Source organism: Hemicordylus capensis, chromosome 4, assembly GCF_027244095.1.
Source record: "Hemicordylus capensis ecotype Gifberg chromosome 4, rHemCap1.1.pri, whole genome shotgun sequence".
Classification (NCBI taxonomy): Eukaryota; Metazoa; Chordata; class Lepidosauria; order Squamata; family Cordylidae; genus Hemicordylus; species Hemicordylus capensis.
Window position 1 is genome coordinate 102,297,175 of NC_069660.1, and position 20,769 is coordinate 102,317,943.

Consider the following 20,769-nt stretch of genomic DNA (forward strand, 5'->3'; position numbering starts at 1 on the left):
TGGAATGTGCTTCCTATAGACATTTGTGGTTTAACATCTTTATTGGCATTTGAAAAAGTCCTTGACACATCTTATTAGCCTGTTTTTTTTAGTAATCTTTGAATGTTTTAAATTGTTTTAACAGTTTGTTTTATTTTGTCTTTATTGAATGTATTGTTGTGAACTTCCTAGAGCCTTGGAGTCAGAAAGTAAATGATTAAATACATACATACATACCAAAATATTGGAAATGAACTGCACTAAGCTAACACAACGGGGCCTACGAAGACAGTGTAACTTATTTCAAACTTTTGAAATAAGTTTGAAACTGTGGCATTTACTACTGGTTTAGATGATTCCTGCTTTGGCTGTAATGGGAAAATGGCCAATTACTAGTTGAGTGTGTGTGTATGTATGTGTGAGTGAGAGAATGAACGAACAAAGGAAGGATGAGCATGGAGTGCATGAGCGCAAAACTCTATCTCAGTCTACCATGATTTGCAAGAGTATCAGAAACATTACTGTGAACCAGTCCAATGAAGGCGATAAAGATCTTGCTCATCCTCATCAGTGTGGGATGTGAGTAAGCTAGTGACCTTTACTGTTTTTCACGTGAGAGCCACTTTAGCATTAAACCTCCAGTGTAAGCATTTGCCACCACATTTACCTCCAAGCAGTGCTGCACTTTCCCCAGTGCTTGAGGTAGATAGGTGGGTTTTGAGACGGCAATGTGCAGCACTGTGCACTGGAAACTGTCACTTCTGCGGAGCACCAGAGGGGCTGTGCAGTATGTTTGGCTTTGGTCAAAGTTTCACACAGGCCTATTACAATAAGAGAGCCAAACTTTGGGTCAGTGGGAGCAGCCTCTGGCTCCTAGACCTTTCAATGAAGAACACTGGAATAAACTGTAGTTTTCTCATATCGTCTTATAGTTTATTAGTTAAGCTAAACATGGTGCGTTTTCTATGATAACATGAGTAGAATAAATTGGATTGATGAGATATAACTGCTTAGGAAATAGAAACTTTGAGAGTATTTGGGCTGCTTTTATCTGGAAAATAGCCAGGAAAAACTTTAAGAACTGCTGACTTACAGACCAATTGTTACAATAAATGAATGTGTCTGGCGGATCTTAAAAGGGCAATAATGGAAATCCAATCTACAGAACCTGACTTTTGCCTTCCCAAACAAAGCCACTTTAGTCATTAAATCTGTCTGTGCATTTGCAAGTATCAATTCCTCTTTCTTTCTGAAGATATGCAAATACAACATGTGATTTAAAGAAGGTTCTGAGACTCCACGCGTTCTCAGCATAGCTTTGTGTAATAGCTGCTCACTTGGTTTCTTGGTAAAATTAACCAGAGCCCTTTTGAAGAAATTCCCTTTCTTATCAGCGGGCTGTGTTTGCTTTGTTTTGGTTTTGCATTTTTCCAGTGCAAAATATTTTCAGAAGTTGAAATGAAGGTTAACACAAGTTCTTCATATGATAATAGGAAGTGATGCAATGCATTTCTGTCAGAACAGAAATGATGTACAAATTTCCAGTGAGTCTAAGTAGCTTTTTACAGCAAGTATAATGTGTATGGATTATAGAAGTATAACAAGGTATGGTTTTGACAATGGTTTTATTTTCCTCCGTAAGCATATCCTTTTTTTGTCTGCATTCCAGATTCCTCCACTTAACACCTTTTGAATTGGTATAGAACCCAACACATTTAAGTAGAGCATTAATATTTATGAGCCTAGTGTCCTGCTTCTGAACAGAATAGACATAATATAAAACTGTGTCTCTTTTACAGCAATTCAAATATTTTCCTCTGCCTTCCAATTAGTGTTTAGGTATTCTCAGATGTACACCAATGTAGTCTATGTATGCAAGACAGTTTAGTGTGAAATTGAGAGCAGTTGGAGGACATTATGTTTTATTTAGCTTTACATGGTAATTTTACTGTTGTATATTTGGAATCAAATGTTTTTATTACTTATTCATAGAACTTACAATGGTTTTTCTCTCTACAAATGGAGGATTCTGAGCCTTTATTGCTCTTCCTGGTCACAATATGTTTAATTACCTAATAACAAAAATGTGCTTAGGCCCTAAGTATTCATGGATATTCTTATTACTTTTCTTCTGTAGTAGCAGAAATTAGTGTCGTGATGGCTTGTGCTCCTGAATTTAAATATGGAGGCCGCGGGGACAGATGAAGTAGAGAAAATAAAAACAAAGTTTATGTCTGCATGGAACAATATGAAATATAGTAAGTGAAACACAGTAAGTGGCTTGTCTTAAGAAATTAATGAAAGAATAAACTTAGCTTTTGAAAACCTTTCATATGTTGTGAATTATTGAAGCTAATTTGCTAAACACGTTTAAACTATTTTTTGTGCTGGTATAGATGTAACACATGGTTAATGCTGACAAGGAAAAAAGTAGGAAATTTGCACAGGCGAAGAAAGAAGAAAGTACTTGAGCCCTTTGGCGATCTCTTAGACCCTTGTAGTGAACTATGGTTAGTGCTAACCATGCTAGTTGCCTTAATCTTGCTTTAGATCTCAACTGTATAATTAAATAATCAAAGCAAGCTTGTGCTGCTAAGCTCTTTCCTTAAAGGCCACCTATAGGGAGATGGCAGTAAGATCTATTTGTCCCCTTGAGAGCAGAGAGGCTGGAGAAACAGGAAACTGCCATGATCACATTTACATTATGTCTATATCAGCTGACGTTTTCCTTCCAAGACATTCCGCTTCCTTTTGGGTTTCTGTCATCTTTTCCTTTCTCCATATTAAAATGATTATTGCAGTGAAATGAAATTGATGCACTCCCACCTCTTGTATGAATGCCATATTTTTTTTGGGGGGGATCCCTAATTAACGGCAAAACATACTTTAATTATTTTTAATATAAGTATTTATAAAAGCTTCAGGCAGCCTCTTAGAAGAGGCCTTTCCCTTTCACTCTTAAAACATTAGGGAATGCCTCTGTAGTTTCCATCTGCATTATGTAAAAACCAAGTGTTTTTTATTTAAAAGGATTTATTTAGTAATAGAAAAATGTATGCCGATTTAATTAGCTAATCAGTTTAAACTTACTTGATTTCTTTAATCAGATTACAGCCCTATTCCTTTCTGATGATATGGATTGTGAAGAATTAACTATGAAAAGGGAAGAGCAGGATATATGCTGCTGCCTTGTGGGGCCCACGTTCCACCAAGTCCGGGTGAGCTTCCCAGAGCTTATTTCTAGGCAGGCAGCCCTCACTGCACGCGAGGGCTGCCTGCCTAAAAATGAGCTCTGGAGTGCTCCCGGCAGCAGCAACAGCCCCCATCGGCTCAAATGGGGGGGGGGTGTTAATTCCTCATGGACCAGCACTCGACTCCTCACGGACTGGCACCAGTCTGCGGACTGGTGGTTGAGAAACACCAGTTTAGCACTATGAAATTTATTTTTAATTAAGGTTTCTTCCTTGTAATTTGTTAACTTTATGAAAGCTTGCTTGGAGATCTTTGAGAAATCAACCACTGGCTAATTTTGTTTTTCTGCTTCTTTTTAGGCTGGGTGTTGAAAACAAAGACTTATTTTAGCAGAAATTCTCCCGTCTTTTTGCTAGGAAAATGTTATCATTTCAAGACTGATGGTAGGTAGTAGGTACTACAAATATGTAACTAGTTTGAAGCCATGACTGGCAATGTTTTTAGCAGGGGTGTGCACAGATCGTTTGCTATGATTCGGTTTGTATTTGAACTGAATTATGCGTGTTGCTCTTGGAAGAATAATAGTGGTAAAGAATGTATAATTTGTGAAAATAATATAATAGGAATCAATCCATAGCAGAAACTGTCCCTGGTCAGTCGCCTTCTTGAAAGTTAGGTGGCTAACATGCAGACTAACAAAGTACTTGTGTGGGATGTTGTAGTAGTGCAAAGCTGTCGCACTAGCTACACACATGACAAATGTGTTGGTACCCCTCCACGAAAAATAACAACCCACAATTGTCTCTGAAATAACTTTAAACTGACAAAAGTAATTGGCACCCATCATTGTTTATTCCACATATAACAAAAAACAGACTTTGCTTTAGAGTTTTGATGCAACAGAACATTTCAAATAACACCACAAATGAAAATGGCATGGACAAAAATGATGGGACCCTTAACCTAATACTTTGTTGCACAACCTTTAGAGTCAATCACTGCAAACAAGTGATTCCTGTAGCTCTCAATGAGACTTCTGCACCTGTCAACAGGTAGTTTGGCCCACTCTTCCTGAACAAACTGCTCCAGCTGTGTCAGGTTTGAAAGGTTCTTTCCATAGATGTTCAATAGGATTCAAATCAGGGCTCATAGAAGGCCACTTCAGAATAGTCCAAGGTTTTGTCCTTAGCCATTCTTGGGTGCTTTTAGCTGTGTGTTTTGGGTCATTATCCTGTTGGAGGATCCATTACCTGCGACTGAGACGGAGCTTTCTGACACTGGGCAGTATGTTTCGCTCTAGAATGTCTTGATAGTCTTGAGATTTCATTGTTCCCTGCACAGACTCAAGGCACCTGTGCCAGACACAGCAAACCAGCCCCAAAACATAACTGAGCCTCCTCCATGTTTCACAGTAGGTATGGTGTTCTGTTCTTTGAAAGCTTTGGTTTTTTTGTCTGTGGACATAGAGTTGATGTGACTTGCCAAAAAGCTCCAGTTTTGTCTCATCTGTCCAAAGGACATTTTCCCAGAAGCACTGTGGCTTGTCAATATGCATTTTAGCAAATTCCAGTCTGGCTTTTCCCCCCAAGGTATGGGGAGGGCATTGACAACGTGACGGGTATTGTTACGTTCTGCATGCTTCAAGACAGGGCCAATAGGATTTTAGCACGCTGCTCACCTGCTTGGTAACTGCCTCTGCAGCCCAGTTCTGTCCTGTCTTGCTTCACAGACAGAGCTTTTTCATCTACTCAGCCGTTCACCAGAGCTGCTTTCTAAAACTACTGTGTGCGAGGGCGGGGGAAGGGAGTCGCCACTCATTCCCGGTTTGTCTTGTGTTCCCGTTGTGCTCACGGTACTGTTTCTCCTCGTCTTCCCAATCCTTCCTTCCTGTTATGTGTTCCAGTGTTGTTTCCATCCCCCCTCCTCCAACCGACATGGAATTGGCCCATACGGGCGACATGCTCAGAGGCTCCCTTTCGGAGGGACCTCTTTTTGATCTGACGCAAATTCCCGTTGCGTCAGGAAGCGGCCCTGTAGCCTTGCAGGGTGTGCAGGAAGGGGCTACTTCTGCAGTGCCATCGCTGCCGCCGGCGGTGGCGGTTGTAACAGTCCCAGTTAAACTGAAGGCTTCGAAGAAAATGAAGCATTTAAAGGCGGAGGGGACCAAGAAAAAGAAGAAGAAATGGGCTTCCATTTCGGCACCTTTCAGCAAGCAGCTACAGATCCAGGTGGTTAGGGTGCAACAACCCAGTCCGAAAGCAACTGTTGTTCCCGCCAAAACTCCGGTCACAATTTTGAGTGCTATCACGAGTCCAGTCCTCGCCCCTGTTATTACTTGTGACACGGTGCAGTCTCCTCCTTTGCCTTTGGGACAACATGGGCTGCTGTAAGAATCGTTGGTCGTTGGTGATAATGCTAGCACCAATAACGATTTATCTGGAGGGGCTATTGTGCAGGCAGGGCTATTGTGCATTTTGGAATCTATTGAGGGACATATGTCCTCTAATGAATTACACTGGCTGGGGGAATTTGTTAAGAAACAGTTCCTGAATCTATTTGGTCATCCTGCACAAGCTGGGGTGCAGAATGCAGGCGCTACTAACATAGCTACACAATTTGGGATGCATAATACAGTCGCTTCTGCTATATCAGCTTCTACATTGGCTGTTGAACCAGGCAGCTCTACTGTACCTAATCCCCCGGTGCATAGACTTAGGCGCCCCTCTTTTTCATCTTCCCCGGACTCCAGCCCGTTTAGGCGGGCCATTCCCTCAGGAGAAAGGGTAATGTTCAAAAGGTGGTATAAAAGGCGACCTCAAAAAAGGGGGTCCTTGGTCCTTTTTTCCTTAGATGAGGCAGTGGAGCCCCCAAAGCGTCCAACCCCATTGGTGTCGGACATTATGATCGCGACTGCTCTGGTGACCACTCTGGCATCAGAACTCCAACCGTCTGGCCCTAAACATGCCCCTAATCAATCTTCTTCCTCCGATGAGGAAAAAAAGGAGAACTTGCGTCTGCGTCCAGGGAGGTTGGCTACAGTCCCATGAACCTTGAACTTCTTAATAATATTTGCAACTGTTATCACAGGAACATCAAACTGCTTGGAGATGGTCTTATAGCCTTTGCCTTTAACATGCTTGTCTCTAATTTTCTTTCTGATCTCAGACAACTCTTTCCTTTGCTTTCTCTGGTCCATGTTCATTGTGGGACTACTTTTCTCCATTTAAATAGGCTGAATGACTTATCGCACAATTGGAGACATGTGTGATACTAATTAAAGAAAACAGCTAATTTGAAAAATCACTCTAATCCAATTATTTATGATCTTTTCTAGGGGTACCAACAAATGTGTCCAGGCCACTTTAGAATATGTTTGTAGAATAAGCAGTACTTGATCTCTTTTCACACTTGCTTTACTTTACTTGATGACGTATCAAAGGCATGAAGGTATACATGGGACAATTGCTTTTCATTTAATCACTTTTCAGGAGGCATAAAACACTTTTTCAATGAGCTTGTATCTCTTTGGGTACCAACAAATTTGTCCACCTGTGTACTTATGCTAAATCTGGAGTTTGTGTACCATACTATTTTGCACTAGCACAAACATGCTTGCACTTGTACAACAAAGCGTGCAACCCTTGGTGTCTCTTATATATTTGCTAGGAACTTTTGCAGAAGAGTGCAATAGGGCAGTTCCAAAAATCCCTGTGATTTATCACAGCTATACAATCTTTTTGTGTTCATACAGCTGTATTCATTAAGCAAGCACTTGCAGTCTACAGGTCAGCTGATTTTTATAGGAATCTTTGTCTGACAATCCCTGTAAAATTTTCTTTGGAAATACAACCTTTAATGTGAACTTTCCAATAAACAGCTTCTCTGATTCTTTCTTTTTCTTTTTAAATGAGGCAAATGCCTGTAAATCCTGATGTGGTATTATGAACAGTACTTCTTACAACAGGCTCTACATTTCAAATGTGTTACAGGGTGTTGCTGTTCTTTCACTTGTTTTACAGCACAGTATTCTAGAAATTTAAAAGATGCACTTTATTATTTATTATTAATAATAATAATTTATTATTCCTTTCCTATAGAGCGAGATGAATTGTCACCAAATGGGTCAAGCTATAATGTGGCAGATGAAGTGGTTTCAAGAAATGTTGAAGAGTTCCGTAAAGACTTTATTTCTAGAATATGGCTGACGTACAGAGAAGAATTTCCTCTGATCAAGGGATCAGCATTAACAACCGACTGTGGCTGGGGTTGTACCCTGAGGACTGGTCAGATGCTTCTAGCACAAGGGCTTATTATTCACTTTCTTAGTAGAGGCAAGTTTCCAGTATTTGTCTGCAGATTAAAGTATATTAGCTTTTGGTTTGGAGAATGTATAATCACAGGAATTGTACATTGGTGTTTCTGGGTTGTGTTAGTACAGTATTTTAGTTAGAATTTGGAATTATTTAGTGTGCATTACCAAATTCAATAGATTTGGATTGAGATCCATAAGTATGAGATTCAGCGCCTGCACAGGAACCACGTGGTAGCAATGCCGCAGCTTGTCAAGGTGTCCAAGCCCCGCCTGCACGCCTACAGCATGCTATTTAAAGGCGGGCTGGGTGCCATGTTCCTCAGTTCTTTTCTGACTGCCTTCGCATTTGGACCTTGGTCTGCTGCTTTTCGTCGGATAGTTCCTCAGAGTTTTTTTTTTAAAGATAAATAAGGATGGATATTAAGTGGGTTTAAAAAAAAACAAACCTATTTCTAGCTGACGGACTATGTTTGGTGATAAATTGGACTGGCTTTGGCTGAGGGATAACGACTGGCACTTGATCCTGGAACGGATCTGACTAAGTTTTTTTCAATTTGTGAAATGGCTGAGAAGAAAAAATCCTTTAAGAGGTGCAAGGGCTGTAAACTAAACTCCCCTCTAAGGACCTTCATGATTTGTGCCTCATTTGTTTGGGTGAGGAGCATGACGTGTCCACTTGCAAGATCTGTCTGTCTTTTTCTAAGCAAACTCACAGGAATTGGGTGCTTCACCTTTGTGCCACCATCTATGACAAAGTCCTGAGCCCTTCGACGCCAGGTGAACCACTTCTTCCCGTCTTCCTCAGCATCAAAGACACCACCAAAGACAGCCTTGACGTCGACGTTACTGCCAAGTCAACAAAAATCTAAGATGTCGATATCTTCACCATTGAGTCATAAGCCAAGAGCATCAACATTGACGTTGTTGCTGAATCAGCAGAAATCTAGGGAGTCGATGTCTCCTTTGATGTTGAAAGCACCCAAACCTACGTTATCAACAGTCAGGATTCAACACCCTGACTGGTGACATGGTGGGGAATCTGACTCGATGCTAAGGGCCTCGAAGTTGTTGGTGAAGCCCCAAACTACCGAGACTCCCACCACGCCCCCAAATAAGAAGTCAAAGAAAATTGACCTAATGCGGGAGTGCACTCCGTTGCCGTCAGCACTTCAACATTTTCCGCCAGCACCGACTTGGAGGTCGAAGGTTTTTCTCAACATTGTACCTTCAGCACCGATACCAACCGCCCGTTGACATCGACACGATCAACATTGATGGTGGGCTCCCTGTCTTCATCACCAACACCGATTTTGTCGTCAGCCCCTTTGACACGGAAGGTTCGGCAAGATGCTTCTTCGACATCGACCTTGCACACTCCGATGTTATCGACATCAAGACCAATTTCGCCACAATGCCAGCTACCAATGTTGACCTTTGATGTTGATGAGGATGGAGAGAATGCGGATGGCAATACCAGCTTGGACCTGACCACGGCACACAATCTCCTTTCGATACTGGATTCCTCTTCAAGTACCCCTTCCACATCAACTTTCAAAGGTTTTCTTCCTTTGGGTACTGAAGGTCAGTTGGGCACAGCACCACCACCAGCCCTAGCATCTACCTTGTCTGTGGAACACTTGCAAAGCCCTTCTACCTGGCACACTTGTGGCTTTTCGCATATGCCAGTCTCAAATACCGCCCTCTCGGCGACTGCCATGGGTACCTGTTCCCCTGGGACACCATATGATTACCAGATGGAGAAATCCTGGAAGCCTTTTGCTCCAAGAACATATACTCTGATTACTTCTTCTCTGGCAGTGACAACTTTGGCTAACACTGTCACCTGGCGTGAGTCTATTACTTATGTTTCCAAGTCGTCATAAACCTCTCCTCCACTTACAATGCCACAGGCCACACAGACCAAATCTCCACTCTTCAGGAAAATAAGCACTCAGACATGGGTTCTGCCTTCCCCACAAAACACCACTGTGGAGACCCAAACGTGTGTTCCATCTTCTCCAACCGGATCTGCTTAGGAACACTATGGATCCTCTGATTTTGAGTCCGATCCAGATGATGCAGACAGCTTAGTGGATCCCCCCCACCCGATGTGCCACCATCCACCTATGTCTCTCTGAATGAGGAAATGAAGGCCTATCTTAAGCATGTACAGGCCATGGCAGAAGCACTGGGTTTGGACTTGCAATCAGAATTGTCAACAATAGATGACCAAGTGTATAATTTCATGATTAAATCTGAAGCCACTCAACCTATGGCCTTGCCCGTTCTTCCTGTGATCACTAGAGTGGCGAAATGTGCCTGGGGAGTGCTTCATACATCTACACCCACATCCGAAAGGCTGGAGAGCCTATATTATATCCAGAAGGATGCTGTGCACTGATAGCCCGGCTAACCCTACAGGATTTACAACTCCATGAAAGTAAACAGAAAGCAGCAACGAAACTGGATGAAGGAAAATAAAAGGCTCGCAAAGAAAACAGTAAATGAATAAAGTCCCCTGAACTGAAACTAGGTACCCCCCTCTAACAATAACTGAGTAATAAGTGGAAGGAAAAGACAAAACAAGGAATGAAACAAGCGAAGGACACAGAACAAGGAATAAAGGGAACAATGCAGACAAGACAAACTGGAACACGGAAAAGATATAATATGCAAGAGCACACTATAAACTGCCAGCGAAGTTGTAAACAGCAACTCAGCCATGGGAGACTGTTGAATATATATGGTTCCACAGAACCAACAACCAATCAGGCTTCTCTGAGTCAGCAGTTTGGCTTGCTTTCTTGTGATCTCCTGCACCTGCGTGAGTCCCACTGAGCCTGTCTCTTGATACGTCAACTCAATACAGGGGAAATCCCAGGCTCTTCCTCATCAGAAACCAAGTCTAGTAGCTGTTGAGAATCTTCAGCTCCAGAGTCTGGTTTCTCTGCCAATTCTTGTTGCTGTGGCTCACTAGCAGGCGAGTCCTCTGCTCTGATTCTTCTGATTCTGAAGTCTGAGCCATGACAAAGGACAACACTTACCTTCTGAAATGCCCAGCTCCTAACTCCCTTGTAATTGACTGTGCCACCTCTCCAAAAATGGGAAGGTGCCAAACCACACCATCTGACAAAGAGGGGAGAAAATTGGGCTGCTTAGTAAGAAAAATATACTCCACCTCATGCCTATTGATTAAAATGGTGAATTACTCGGCATGCACAGCCAAGTACAACCATGGCCTATGGGAATCCCTTCAGGGGAACCTGGACACCTTGTCCCCTGAAGATTTTAAAAAGAAGTTCCAGCGAACCCTGGAGAAATTGGCTGACTTAACCAGGCAACAGTTATGTATTGCTAAACATCTTGCGGAGTCAGAGTCTCGCTCTCTGACTGCTGCTGTTGCTTTGCGGAAATATGCATGGCTGAGGTCTACAAATGTTCAAAGTGACATGAAAGAGAAAATTGAAGGTTTGGCCTTTGACGGAAATGGCCTTTTCAGTGTGACAATTGATGCCACCATGGAACAGCTTAAAAAAAACAAAGTTCACAGCTTAAGCATTTACCTCTGTTGTTCCACATACACTCCGAGATACAGTCCCTATTATGGCAAGCAGAGGTCTCCTTTTAGGCAACAATATCACCATGACTACAAGAAACAATATAATCCTTACCACAAACGCCCTTACCAGGGTAAGGCCAAGACCACTCAGTCCCAATGTAACAAGCAACCAGAATCGCAAAAGCGCCTTTGAGGTTCAGGACCTCCCTCCGACACTGGACTTCTCCCCAATCCCATCTGCAGGAGCTTTAATATCTTGGCAAGCAAATTCCATCATCAATCTGTCAATCCCAGCACTTCCAAACATTTCAATCAAGCTGGCACACCATGCCTATGCATGGCATCACATAACATCAGACCGCTGGATCCTGAAGATAATATCTTCAGGATATGCCATAGAAATCATAACGATCCCTCACTTTACGGGAATGAAGTTCACTCTGCCGCCCCTGTCCTTATGGGAAAAGGTGGAGAAGCTGTTGGAGAAAGGTACAATCACCCCGGTGCTTTGGGTGCACAGGCGGGAGGGGTTTTACTCCCGTTACTTTCAGATCCCAAAGCAGGACGGGAACATCTGCCCCATCATGGACCTGTGCCATTTAAACAAGCTGATCCATGTCAGGAAATTTTGTATGATGGCGTTGCAAGGGATCCTACCACTTCTCCATCAAGAGAAGTGGCTTGCAACGCTGGATTTGAAAGATGCCTACTTTCATATCAACATAAGGGAACATCACAGGAAGTACCTACGTTTCACTGTAGGACACCAAGTATACCAATACAATGTCTTACCCTTTGGACTTTCCACTGCCCTAAGGGTTTTTACCAAATGTATGGCAGTAGTGATTTCCTATCTAAGGACAAGGGGCGTTGCTATTTACCCAAACTTGGACGACTGGCTCCTGATGTCCAGGGACCAAAAAGAGTTACTTTCTCAGATCCAGTATGTTCTTACTCTTCTCCAAGACTTGGGGATCCAGGTCAATTGGAAAAAGTCCCACCTGGAGCCTGTGTGTATGATCAACTATACAGGACCAGTGTTCAACACAATAACCCAAAGGGCATACTTACCAGAAGAAAAGTACAACTGCATCAGGGATCTGGTGCAAGTATTCCAACAGCATCCTACACAGCCATACAGCGACTACTCGGCCTTATGGCATTCTGCAATACAGTGATATATTACGCATGACTGAAAATGCAGAAGCTACAACTATGGTTTCTGTCAGTTTTCCATCGCAACAGAGTCAGTCAACAGAAATGTCTGGACCTACCACCACAAATTCTACGATCACTGTCATGGTGGACAGACAGCCCGAATCTCCAGAGGGGGTTCCGTTCCAGATGGCATCTTCATCAATCTGGCTGACGATGGATGTATCACTGATCCCTCTTCTCCACCTCTTCTCCACATCTTCCCCACCTCCACCACTGATCCAGCTTCTCCACCGACAGCGGAGTGAACTTCATTCCCGTAAAGTGAGGGGTAGTTATGAATTCTATGGCATATCCTGAGGATATGAGGAGAACTATCAGATACATTGCGAGAACCATCAGATACAAGGCAAGTGGACTCCACACCAAGCCAATTGAATATCAACTTCCTGAAGTTGCTAGCTGTCTTCCATTCACTACAGGCCTTCTTGCCACTGATACAAGGCAGAGTTGTACAAGTACAATGCAACGACCAAGGCATACATCAGTCGTCAAGGGGGGACCGTATCTCGGACCTTGTGTGCCCTCAGTGTACAACTATGGCACTGGTCCATCCGACATCCGGGTGTTCCCAATGGCCATCCATATCAAGGGCCTGGAGAATGACCTAGCAGACGATCTCAGCTGTGTGTTTGTGCATCACCAACAACATGAATGGGAGCTCAAGACAGAATACATTGCTACCCTCGTCGACCACTGGATAGACCCGTCCATAGACCTATTTGCAACTTTGATAAACACGAAGTGTGCGCGCTTCTGTTCGTGGGCGGGACACGACCAACAGTCACTAGGGGATGCTTTCCAGCTGGATAGGTCTCAAGAAACACCGTTCATGTTTCCTCCGCGACCCCTAGTAAGTCGAGTGGTGGCTTGTCTCTTGGCCACTCCAACATCTTGCATCCTGGTGACCCCATGGTGGCCCAGACAACCGTGGTTTCCATAGCTACTCAGACTGTCTGAGAATCGTTATGCTAACTTGGCAAGAGGCACCTTTTCATGTGGTGATTCTCTTTATTTAGCAGGGGGAGAGTAACTGGCTCTATCCATCCCCAGCACAGTACCTTCAGTGACTGTTGCTGGTGTCTATCTTATGTTTCTTTTTAGAGTGCGACTCTCATCAAAACACCCCGGATGTGACAGCAAGGCTCTCTTCTCTCACTTGGAAAGTAAAGCCTTCCTAAAGGGACTTACAAACGTCTACCCTCCTATTCGTGTCCCAATGGAGCCTTTGAGCACATCGTTGGTGCTCTCTTCATTAACTCAAGCTCCCTTTGAACCAATGGCTACTGCATCCATCAGACTTGTAACCTTAAAGACAGCCTAATGACCTTAAGGATAGATTCTCCCTATACAAGAACTTATCTGTACAAGGTACTGATGTGTTTGGACCCCAATTTTCTGTCAAAGATAGTGTCTGCCTTTCACCTGAATCAGGACATTGTGCTTCTGACATTCTTCAGGGATCCCTCCACCCCTCTAGAACGTACTATGCACTCTCTGGATGTGCACAGAGAACTGCTATTATACCTAGCTCGAACAAAGGACTTCAGATTCTCTAATCGCTTGTTCATAGCCTACAAAGGCACTGTCAGGGGCTCCTGCATATCCAGGCAAAGACTATCGAACTGGCTGGTCGAGCTCATCTTGCTCACCTACAAGTTGCAAAACAATAATCCACCAGAGGCAATCAAGGCCCACTCCACTCGAGCCTATGCTTCATCGACTTCACACTTTTCAGGGGTTGCTTTCACGGACATCTGCAAGGCAGCTACATGGTCCACAGAGTTGCCCTTTATAAAGTATTACACCATAGATGTGCACTCTGCTGCTGATGCGAACTTTGGAGAGGCATTCTGAAACGGGTGTTGCAATAATCACTACTGCACCCTCCTCCAAGAAGAGCTTTCTAAACACCCATACTTATGGATTTTGACGGATCTCGATCCAGATAAACAGGTTGCTCACCTATAACTTATGATCTGGAAGCGATCCGTCAACATCCATAAGGCCCTCCTGGACCACCCCTCTGCAGTAGTGCTCTGCTATGTGCATACTTGTGTGCATGTCATTGTTTCTCCATTGATACTGATGAACTCACCTGCTTATCTGGATGGTTGTCCTTCACAGTGGTCATCCAAGAACTGAGGAACATGGTGCCCAGCCTGCCTTTAAATAGCATGCTGTAGGCATGGAGGCAGGGCTTGGACGCCTCGACAAGCTGCGGCATTGCTACCGTTTGGTTCCTGCGCAGGCACAGAATCTCATACTTATGGATGCCAACGGCTCTCTTCCAGATCCTAAGTTACAGGAGAGCAACCTTGGGATTGTTTTTTATGAAAGGCGGTGTATAAATTTCACAATAACAATAAACCTGTTTTTATCCACAATGCTTACTTAATTTGAATTCTGTGTGGAATTTTAAGGAGAATTAACATTTAGCTGTAAGGTAGTATTAGAAGCAGTTGTGAAATTTAGCACAAGGGTTATTTTCTAATTTCTACTTGATACACTTTATACACAAGTGTATATATTCTTCCCAATTCTTTTGTGTGTGTGTGCTAATTTTAATGCTGTTACCAAAGCTACATTTATTTTTCTCTCAAAATTTGTATATAAGATGTATCAATTTGAGACATATCAGAATTGCCCATTTAATAATTTAAATATAGCTAAAGTGATTTGGTTTAAACTGAAGAATGCTATAATTTGTTGGAGATAACACTGGATTCTTTGGTAATATTATTGCACTTAGCAGTAAGTTGTCATAATTCACTGAGACTCCTTAATTCTGTTTTTAGTGGAACGGTGTTATTTGTTGTGATGATGTTAATGTGTGAATCTTTTCTTTTCCTAATTGAAAATCTGAGATACACTTGCTGATACTGAACTTTCTATCTGTAGTATTCAGTTGAGAATACTAATGTCTTAAAATATAGTAAAATACCATTACTAATTATCCACTGGTGGTATTTTCAAGATAAAATGAGTAAAATTGAATCATAAGAGTAGGAGAAAACTAACTCTAAAGTGAGATATATAGTATGTTTGTTTATAATATTGTTGCAGATTGGACCTGGCAAGATGCATTTGTCATTGAAAATCCAGACACTGACTCATGGACAAGTCACACAGTAAAAAAGTTCACGGCATCACTGGAAGCATCACTTCCAGGAGACAGGGAATTCAAGAACCAGTCAAACCACCATAAGCAAATCCCAAAGGGAGATTGGAGGAGCACAGAAATGAGAGAGGAGTATTATCATCGAAAAATAATATCTTGGTTTGGTGATTATCCAGCTGCAAATTTTGGCTTGCACCGGTTGATAGAATATGGAAACAAGTCTGGAAAAATAGCTGGAGATTGGTATGGGCCAGCTGTTGTAGCACATCTTTTAAGGTATAATAATAATTAATAATAATAATAATAATAATAAACATATTTCACCATTGCATAAAAGGGGTGTGTGCTCTCCTTTTCGCACTGGCAGGTAATTTTAAGTTTATTAGAAACTAATAAATCATAGCTTTAGCAGTATGTTCTTATAACTAGTGGTTCAAGTGATTAGGATTTGTCCAAAATCCATAAAAGAAGGATCAGTGACTTTCTGAAGTCACTTTTATTTCTTGGACATTCCCATTGGCCATTCTGGGCAGCAAAGATGCCAAGATCTCTTTCAAACCTAGAGTTTGCTTACAGTATATTTAATGGAATGTTTGAAAAACTAACAACTCTTTTAACCTTGGAACGTGCATAGCATTATAGACTCTTTAAAAACATACTGTAACCTGGGGGCTGTAATGTACTGATATTGTAATGAACTGTCAGGATTTACAATTGATGTTTTCAGCATTTCTTTGCACACATCAAATTCTTGTGAAATTTTACGTGTATGGGACTATTAATATTATAATTGCGTCATAGTAAAAGTAAAGGGTCTGTGACATTCCATCTAGATTTTTTTTAAAAAGCTGAAAGTCAGATTTCTCAGTATGGTATGCCTTTATATGCCATTTTCTTGGACACCATTGATTTTGTATTTTTATAGTCTTATGTTCTAGGTGGGGTCCCAATATGGTAATAAATGGAATCATTAAGCCTTCTAAGCACAAGAGGCCAAAGTGCAGATGTAAATTTTTACATTTATATAGATGCAGAATTCATGGGGTGCTTATATAGCAAGAATACTCACCTTGAATTAGACTACAGGGAAATAATGCAGTGTTTGAGAGGTGAAGGTTATTATGCATCTGATTGTATTTACAGAGGTAAATAACTTGAAATTAGCACATAAATTGTAATATAAAATTTATTTCCCCCTACAATTTACTTTTCTCATTTTCAAAAGAGAAACTTGCTTTTCACATGTGTAATTTGAATATGTTCTTTTATGTGTGAATGAATTCCATCAGCAACTTATCCATTGCAAAAATGTCTTTATAGTAAAACCTTTTCTCCAGTCTATTGCTGTGCTCAAAATAGGTCCCTCTTACACATCTTAGAAGTGACTATTCTGCAAAATTCACTTAAAAGAAACAGTGACCATTTATTGCGCTACATGTCAGACTTCACATATTATTATTTTATAGTAGCAGAAAACACTTGAATGTTTGAAGAAGCATTGTTCTTGATTGATCAACCTGTTCAGTCCCAAGGAATTAACTTTTAAATGATTTCAGCCACCTGAGATCAAATTTCACGTACAGTATACCAGTTTGTGTTTTTAGATTTTGAGCCAAGGATTGCTTCATATAAGATGACTTCTTACACAGATTATGCTTTTGTGTACCATAACATATATCACATTATTTATTTATCATATGTTTATACTTTCTGATATATACATCTCTAAGCAGTATACAAAATTTAAAAACAATAAAAAAGTCACAGATCAAAATCTACAAAACACAATAAAAACAATAGCATAATTTGTTTTGGTAACATGCACCAAATGTACGTATGTTTTTCTTGGTACATGTATGTGCAGTAGGGGTAGTTGGCGGCAATTTTCCACTATTAACATCCAAATATAGTTGTATCTTGTTTCATGTTATGGTGAGCAAGTGGATTTTCTACAGAGCATGGGGTAGCATCCATAGTTGTGCTTGGTCTAACTCCGGGTTTCTTAACCTTGGGCCCCCAGATGTTGTTGGACTACAACTCCCATCATCCCCAGACCTGGCCTTTGTGGCTGAGGATGATGGGAGTTGTAATCCAACAACATCTGGGGGCCCAAGGTTAGGAAACCCTGGTTTATGTGTTCCAGGAAGTGTTCGTCTGGAAGTGTTCTCTTCCAGACGAAGGGCAGCTGTGAGTGCTGCCTATGATGATCTGTGTTAAGTAATCCTAATTCTTTTTCTTTTTTGCTTGTCTTTCTTTTTAGATTAGTTAAATGAATTGAACACTTTTCCAACTAGGTGATGTTTCTTTTGTCTGCTAGAATAAAAAGAGAGATTGACATTATCTTGATTGACCAGGAGAGCTGGTCTTGTGGTAGCAAGCATGACTTGTCCCCTTAGCTAAGCAGGGTCCACCTTGGTTGCATACGAATGGGAGACTAGAAGTGTGAGCACTGTAAGATATTCTCCTTAGGGGATGGAGCCGCTCTGGGAAAAGCATCTAGGTTCCAAGTTCCCTCCCTGACTTCTCCAAGATAGAGTTGAGAGAGATTCCTGCCTGCAACCTTGGAGAAGTCGCTGCCAGTATATGAAGATAATACTGAGCTAGATAGACCAATGGTCTGACTTAGTATATGGCAGCTTCCTATGTTCCTTGTTCCTATCTTTTCTTGCCAATTCTTTTTATTTAGTAAAGTGTAAAACAAAAATGGCTAGCATTCAATAGCACTAATAAAGCACTATTTTCCTTTAATTTCTTATGACAGCAAACTTGCTTGGTACACAAGGAGCTGCCTTCTATTGAATCAGACCATGGATACATCTAGCCCACTATTATTGACACTGACTGGTGGTGGCTTCTCCGCGGTTTCAGCCAGAAGTCTTTCCCAGCCCCACCTGGAGATGCCAGGGATTGAACCTGGGACCTTCTGCATGCAAAGCAGATGCTCTACTATTGAGCTTTGTCCCATCTCCATTCTGCTGTCTGTGTTTTAATAGTCCTTTTATCTCTGTGATAGGTTTAAGTGTACTTGTCAAATGTTTGCTTTGGGATAGTCCATTTTTCTCAGTCATTTGAAGAGTGTTTCGTAGGTAGCTTGTAATTCTCTATTGTTAACCTGAAACATATCTCTTGTTTTGTACATAGAAAAGCTGTTGAAGAAGCAAGAGACCCCGAGTTAAAAGGAATAAATGTCTATGTTGCTCAAGACTGTACAGGTAAGTGAGGTAAAGTGTACTGTGTTCTTGACTAGTCTTCAAATAATTTCATTTCAAATTTCATAATACTAAAAAGAGAACAAAGTTACACATTACAGCATTTTATATAAATAAGCACATGCAAAATTCAATTTAGACTGTAAGCTTCCTGGGGTACAGACGTTTCTTGTTTTGCTATTTTACACTAAAGCAGCAATATATGCTGATGTGCTCTATAAAGCATAAAGAATAACTGTTATATTCTTGAATATAAAAGTTTGCTGAATGGAATTTTAGATTGTTTGAATATCATTTTCAAATGTTATTCAAATGTAACTAAAAAGATTATGGATATTTCCCCCCTTTTTCTGGTAAACATACTGTGCTTTCTTTGCTTCTGTAGCATTTGCCATTAGTTCACCTTTTGAATGCATTGCTTCAGCGAATCATTCTTCTCTCTCACCATACACAAACATTTTAAGTGACATATTAATTTTTCTCTCTATCAAAAAATGATCCTGAGTAAATAAAAGTATAGTTTAAGAAAGAAATTCCTTTCTCCTGTGCTATTAGATCAATGTGAAAATGTAATTTCCTGCTGCCCTGGAGTGATAATGAGCATGGTTACTTTGCATTGAATATTCAGTATCAGGAAGACAATAAAGCAAACTTTGTTGAGATTCCTTTCTTGGATAAATAGCAGTACAAATGGCTCCAATAATCTAGCAGACTAGGATACTTGTGCGTTTGCTAGAGTATCAGAGGGAAAACTGCAATCCTAGGCATTTGATAAAGAGCTAATTCTGTGAGTTTGGCACTCAAAGGTTGTAATAAACAAGAGTGCCCTTCTTTGACACATGCATCCCCTGAACAGGAATGTGTGGCAAGTAATTAATGTATTTTCGTCTATATGCCCCGCAGCCGAGTATAACCTACACCCAAATATTCCCCACAGAGAAACTGAAACTTATTTCAGGGGAAACAAACCCACACCTGCATATCCTGCATCTGTGTAAAACCCACAGGCTGCCTCTTCTGCCCTCCCAGTGGAATTTTTGCCTGTTCCCAGAGCCAGAGGATGTCTTGGATACAGCTTAGTGAATCGTAGGGAAGATGGGAGGCTCTCCACGCATCTCTCCCCTTCCTTTCCCTTCATTTTCCTTTTGCTACCAGGATTTCCCCCTTCTTGAATATATTGAATGTAAGTGATTGTACTACCATGGCAGTAATGGGTTTTAAAAAAAAAATCATAACCAAGGTTCTCTCATTTTTTTTCCAGCAGTGAGCGGAATGGGTTTTTTTCTGGGCAGCAGTATCAAGGCAGTGTGTGCACATGTGCATTATGTGCCACTATAGTTACCACACACTCTCACACATACACACACGTCTCTCTAGCTCAGGGGTGCACAACTCAAATGCCCTGGTGGGCTGAAACTGACCGTGACTTGGCTTGTGGGGGGCCGAGGTCAGTTTTTAGGGTGTTGATTATTAAAGTAACACTTTATATTAATTTAATTAATGTAATTAAAATGAAAGTAATCAAAATGAATTTAATTAAAATTTAACTTTTGAGGTTATGACAGGACAAGATTAATTTAAATTAAATAAAAATAAATTGAATTAAAATTCATTCTGATAACATACATGAATACAATCTGTACAAAATACATAACAATAAAATGTATTGCTCTTCCTTTCCACCTCTGCCAAGAAAAAAAGAAATAAGAGAAGAGAAGCTTTTCTCTTTTTTGATTTAAAAAAATTAAACTTTGATCCTTCACTACAAAGACTTTTACGAGAGGGAGAGAAAGAAGGGAAAGATTGGGAAAGGATGGGGCAAGCTTGGCTTGACGGGAGAGGGCGGGTGGATGGTGCAGGCTTTTACGAGAGGGAAAGTGAGAGGGGAAAGAATGGTGCAGGCTTGACGAGGGGGCGAGAAAGGACTGGGGTGTGTGTGTTTGCTGTTGATCTCTCCAGTGGCCTTGGTGCTTAAGGGGCCGGGTTGGGGAGGACACACCTCACCTGGAGCCCTGCAGGAGAGCTGCCTGGTCCCATCCCCCCCCCTCCGCTGTTCAGCTAGCAGAGGACATGGCATTTAAGGTGGGGAGAGCAAACCACGAGGTGCCAAAAGGCTCCAGCCAGGCTTGGAATCAATGGGAGGGAAGACCCCCTGCAGCACCGCCAACCCCCATGTACCCAG

At 41.5% G+C, this 20,769-nt stretch overlaps 1 protein-coding gene across 4 annotated transcripts in view; it reads left to right on the forward strand.

Annotated features, from left to right (window-relative positions):
- Nucleotides 1-20,769, forward strand: part of ATG4C (autophagy related 4C cysteine peptidase) — a 51,609-nt gene that overhangs the window by 7,890 nt on the left and 22,950 nt on the right. For all 4 annotated transcript variants that reach the window (XM_053248319.1, XM_053248318.1, XM_053248316.1 and 1 more), the window contains exons 2-6: nt 2,117-2,237; nt 3,531-3,614; nt 7,269-7,502; nt 15,324-15,654; nt 18,520-18,590. In XM_053248319.1, coding sequence (XP_053104294.1) covers nt 2,162-2,237; nt 3,531-3,614; nt 7,269-7,502; nt 15,324-15,654; nt 18,520-18,590 — 796 coding nt within the window. In that variant the 5' untranslated portion in view covers nt 2,117-2,161. The remainder of the gene's footprint in view (nt 1-2,116; nt 2,238-3,530; nt 3,615-7,268; nt 7,503-15,323; nt 15,655-18,519; nt 18,591-20,769) is intronic.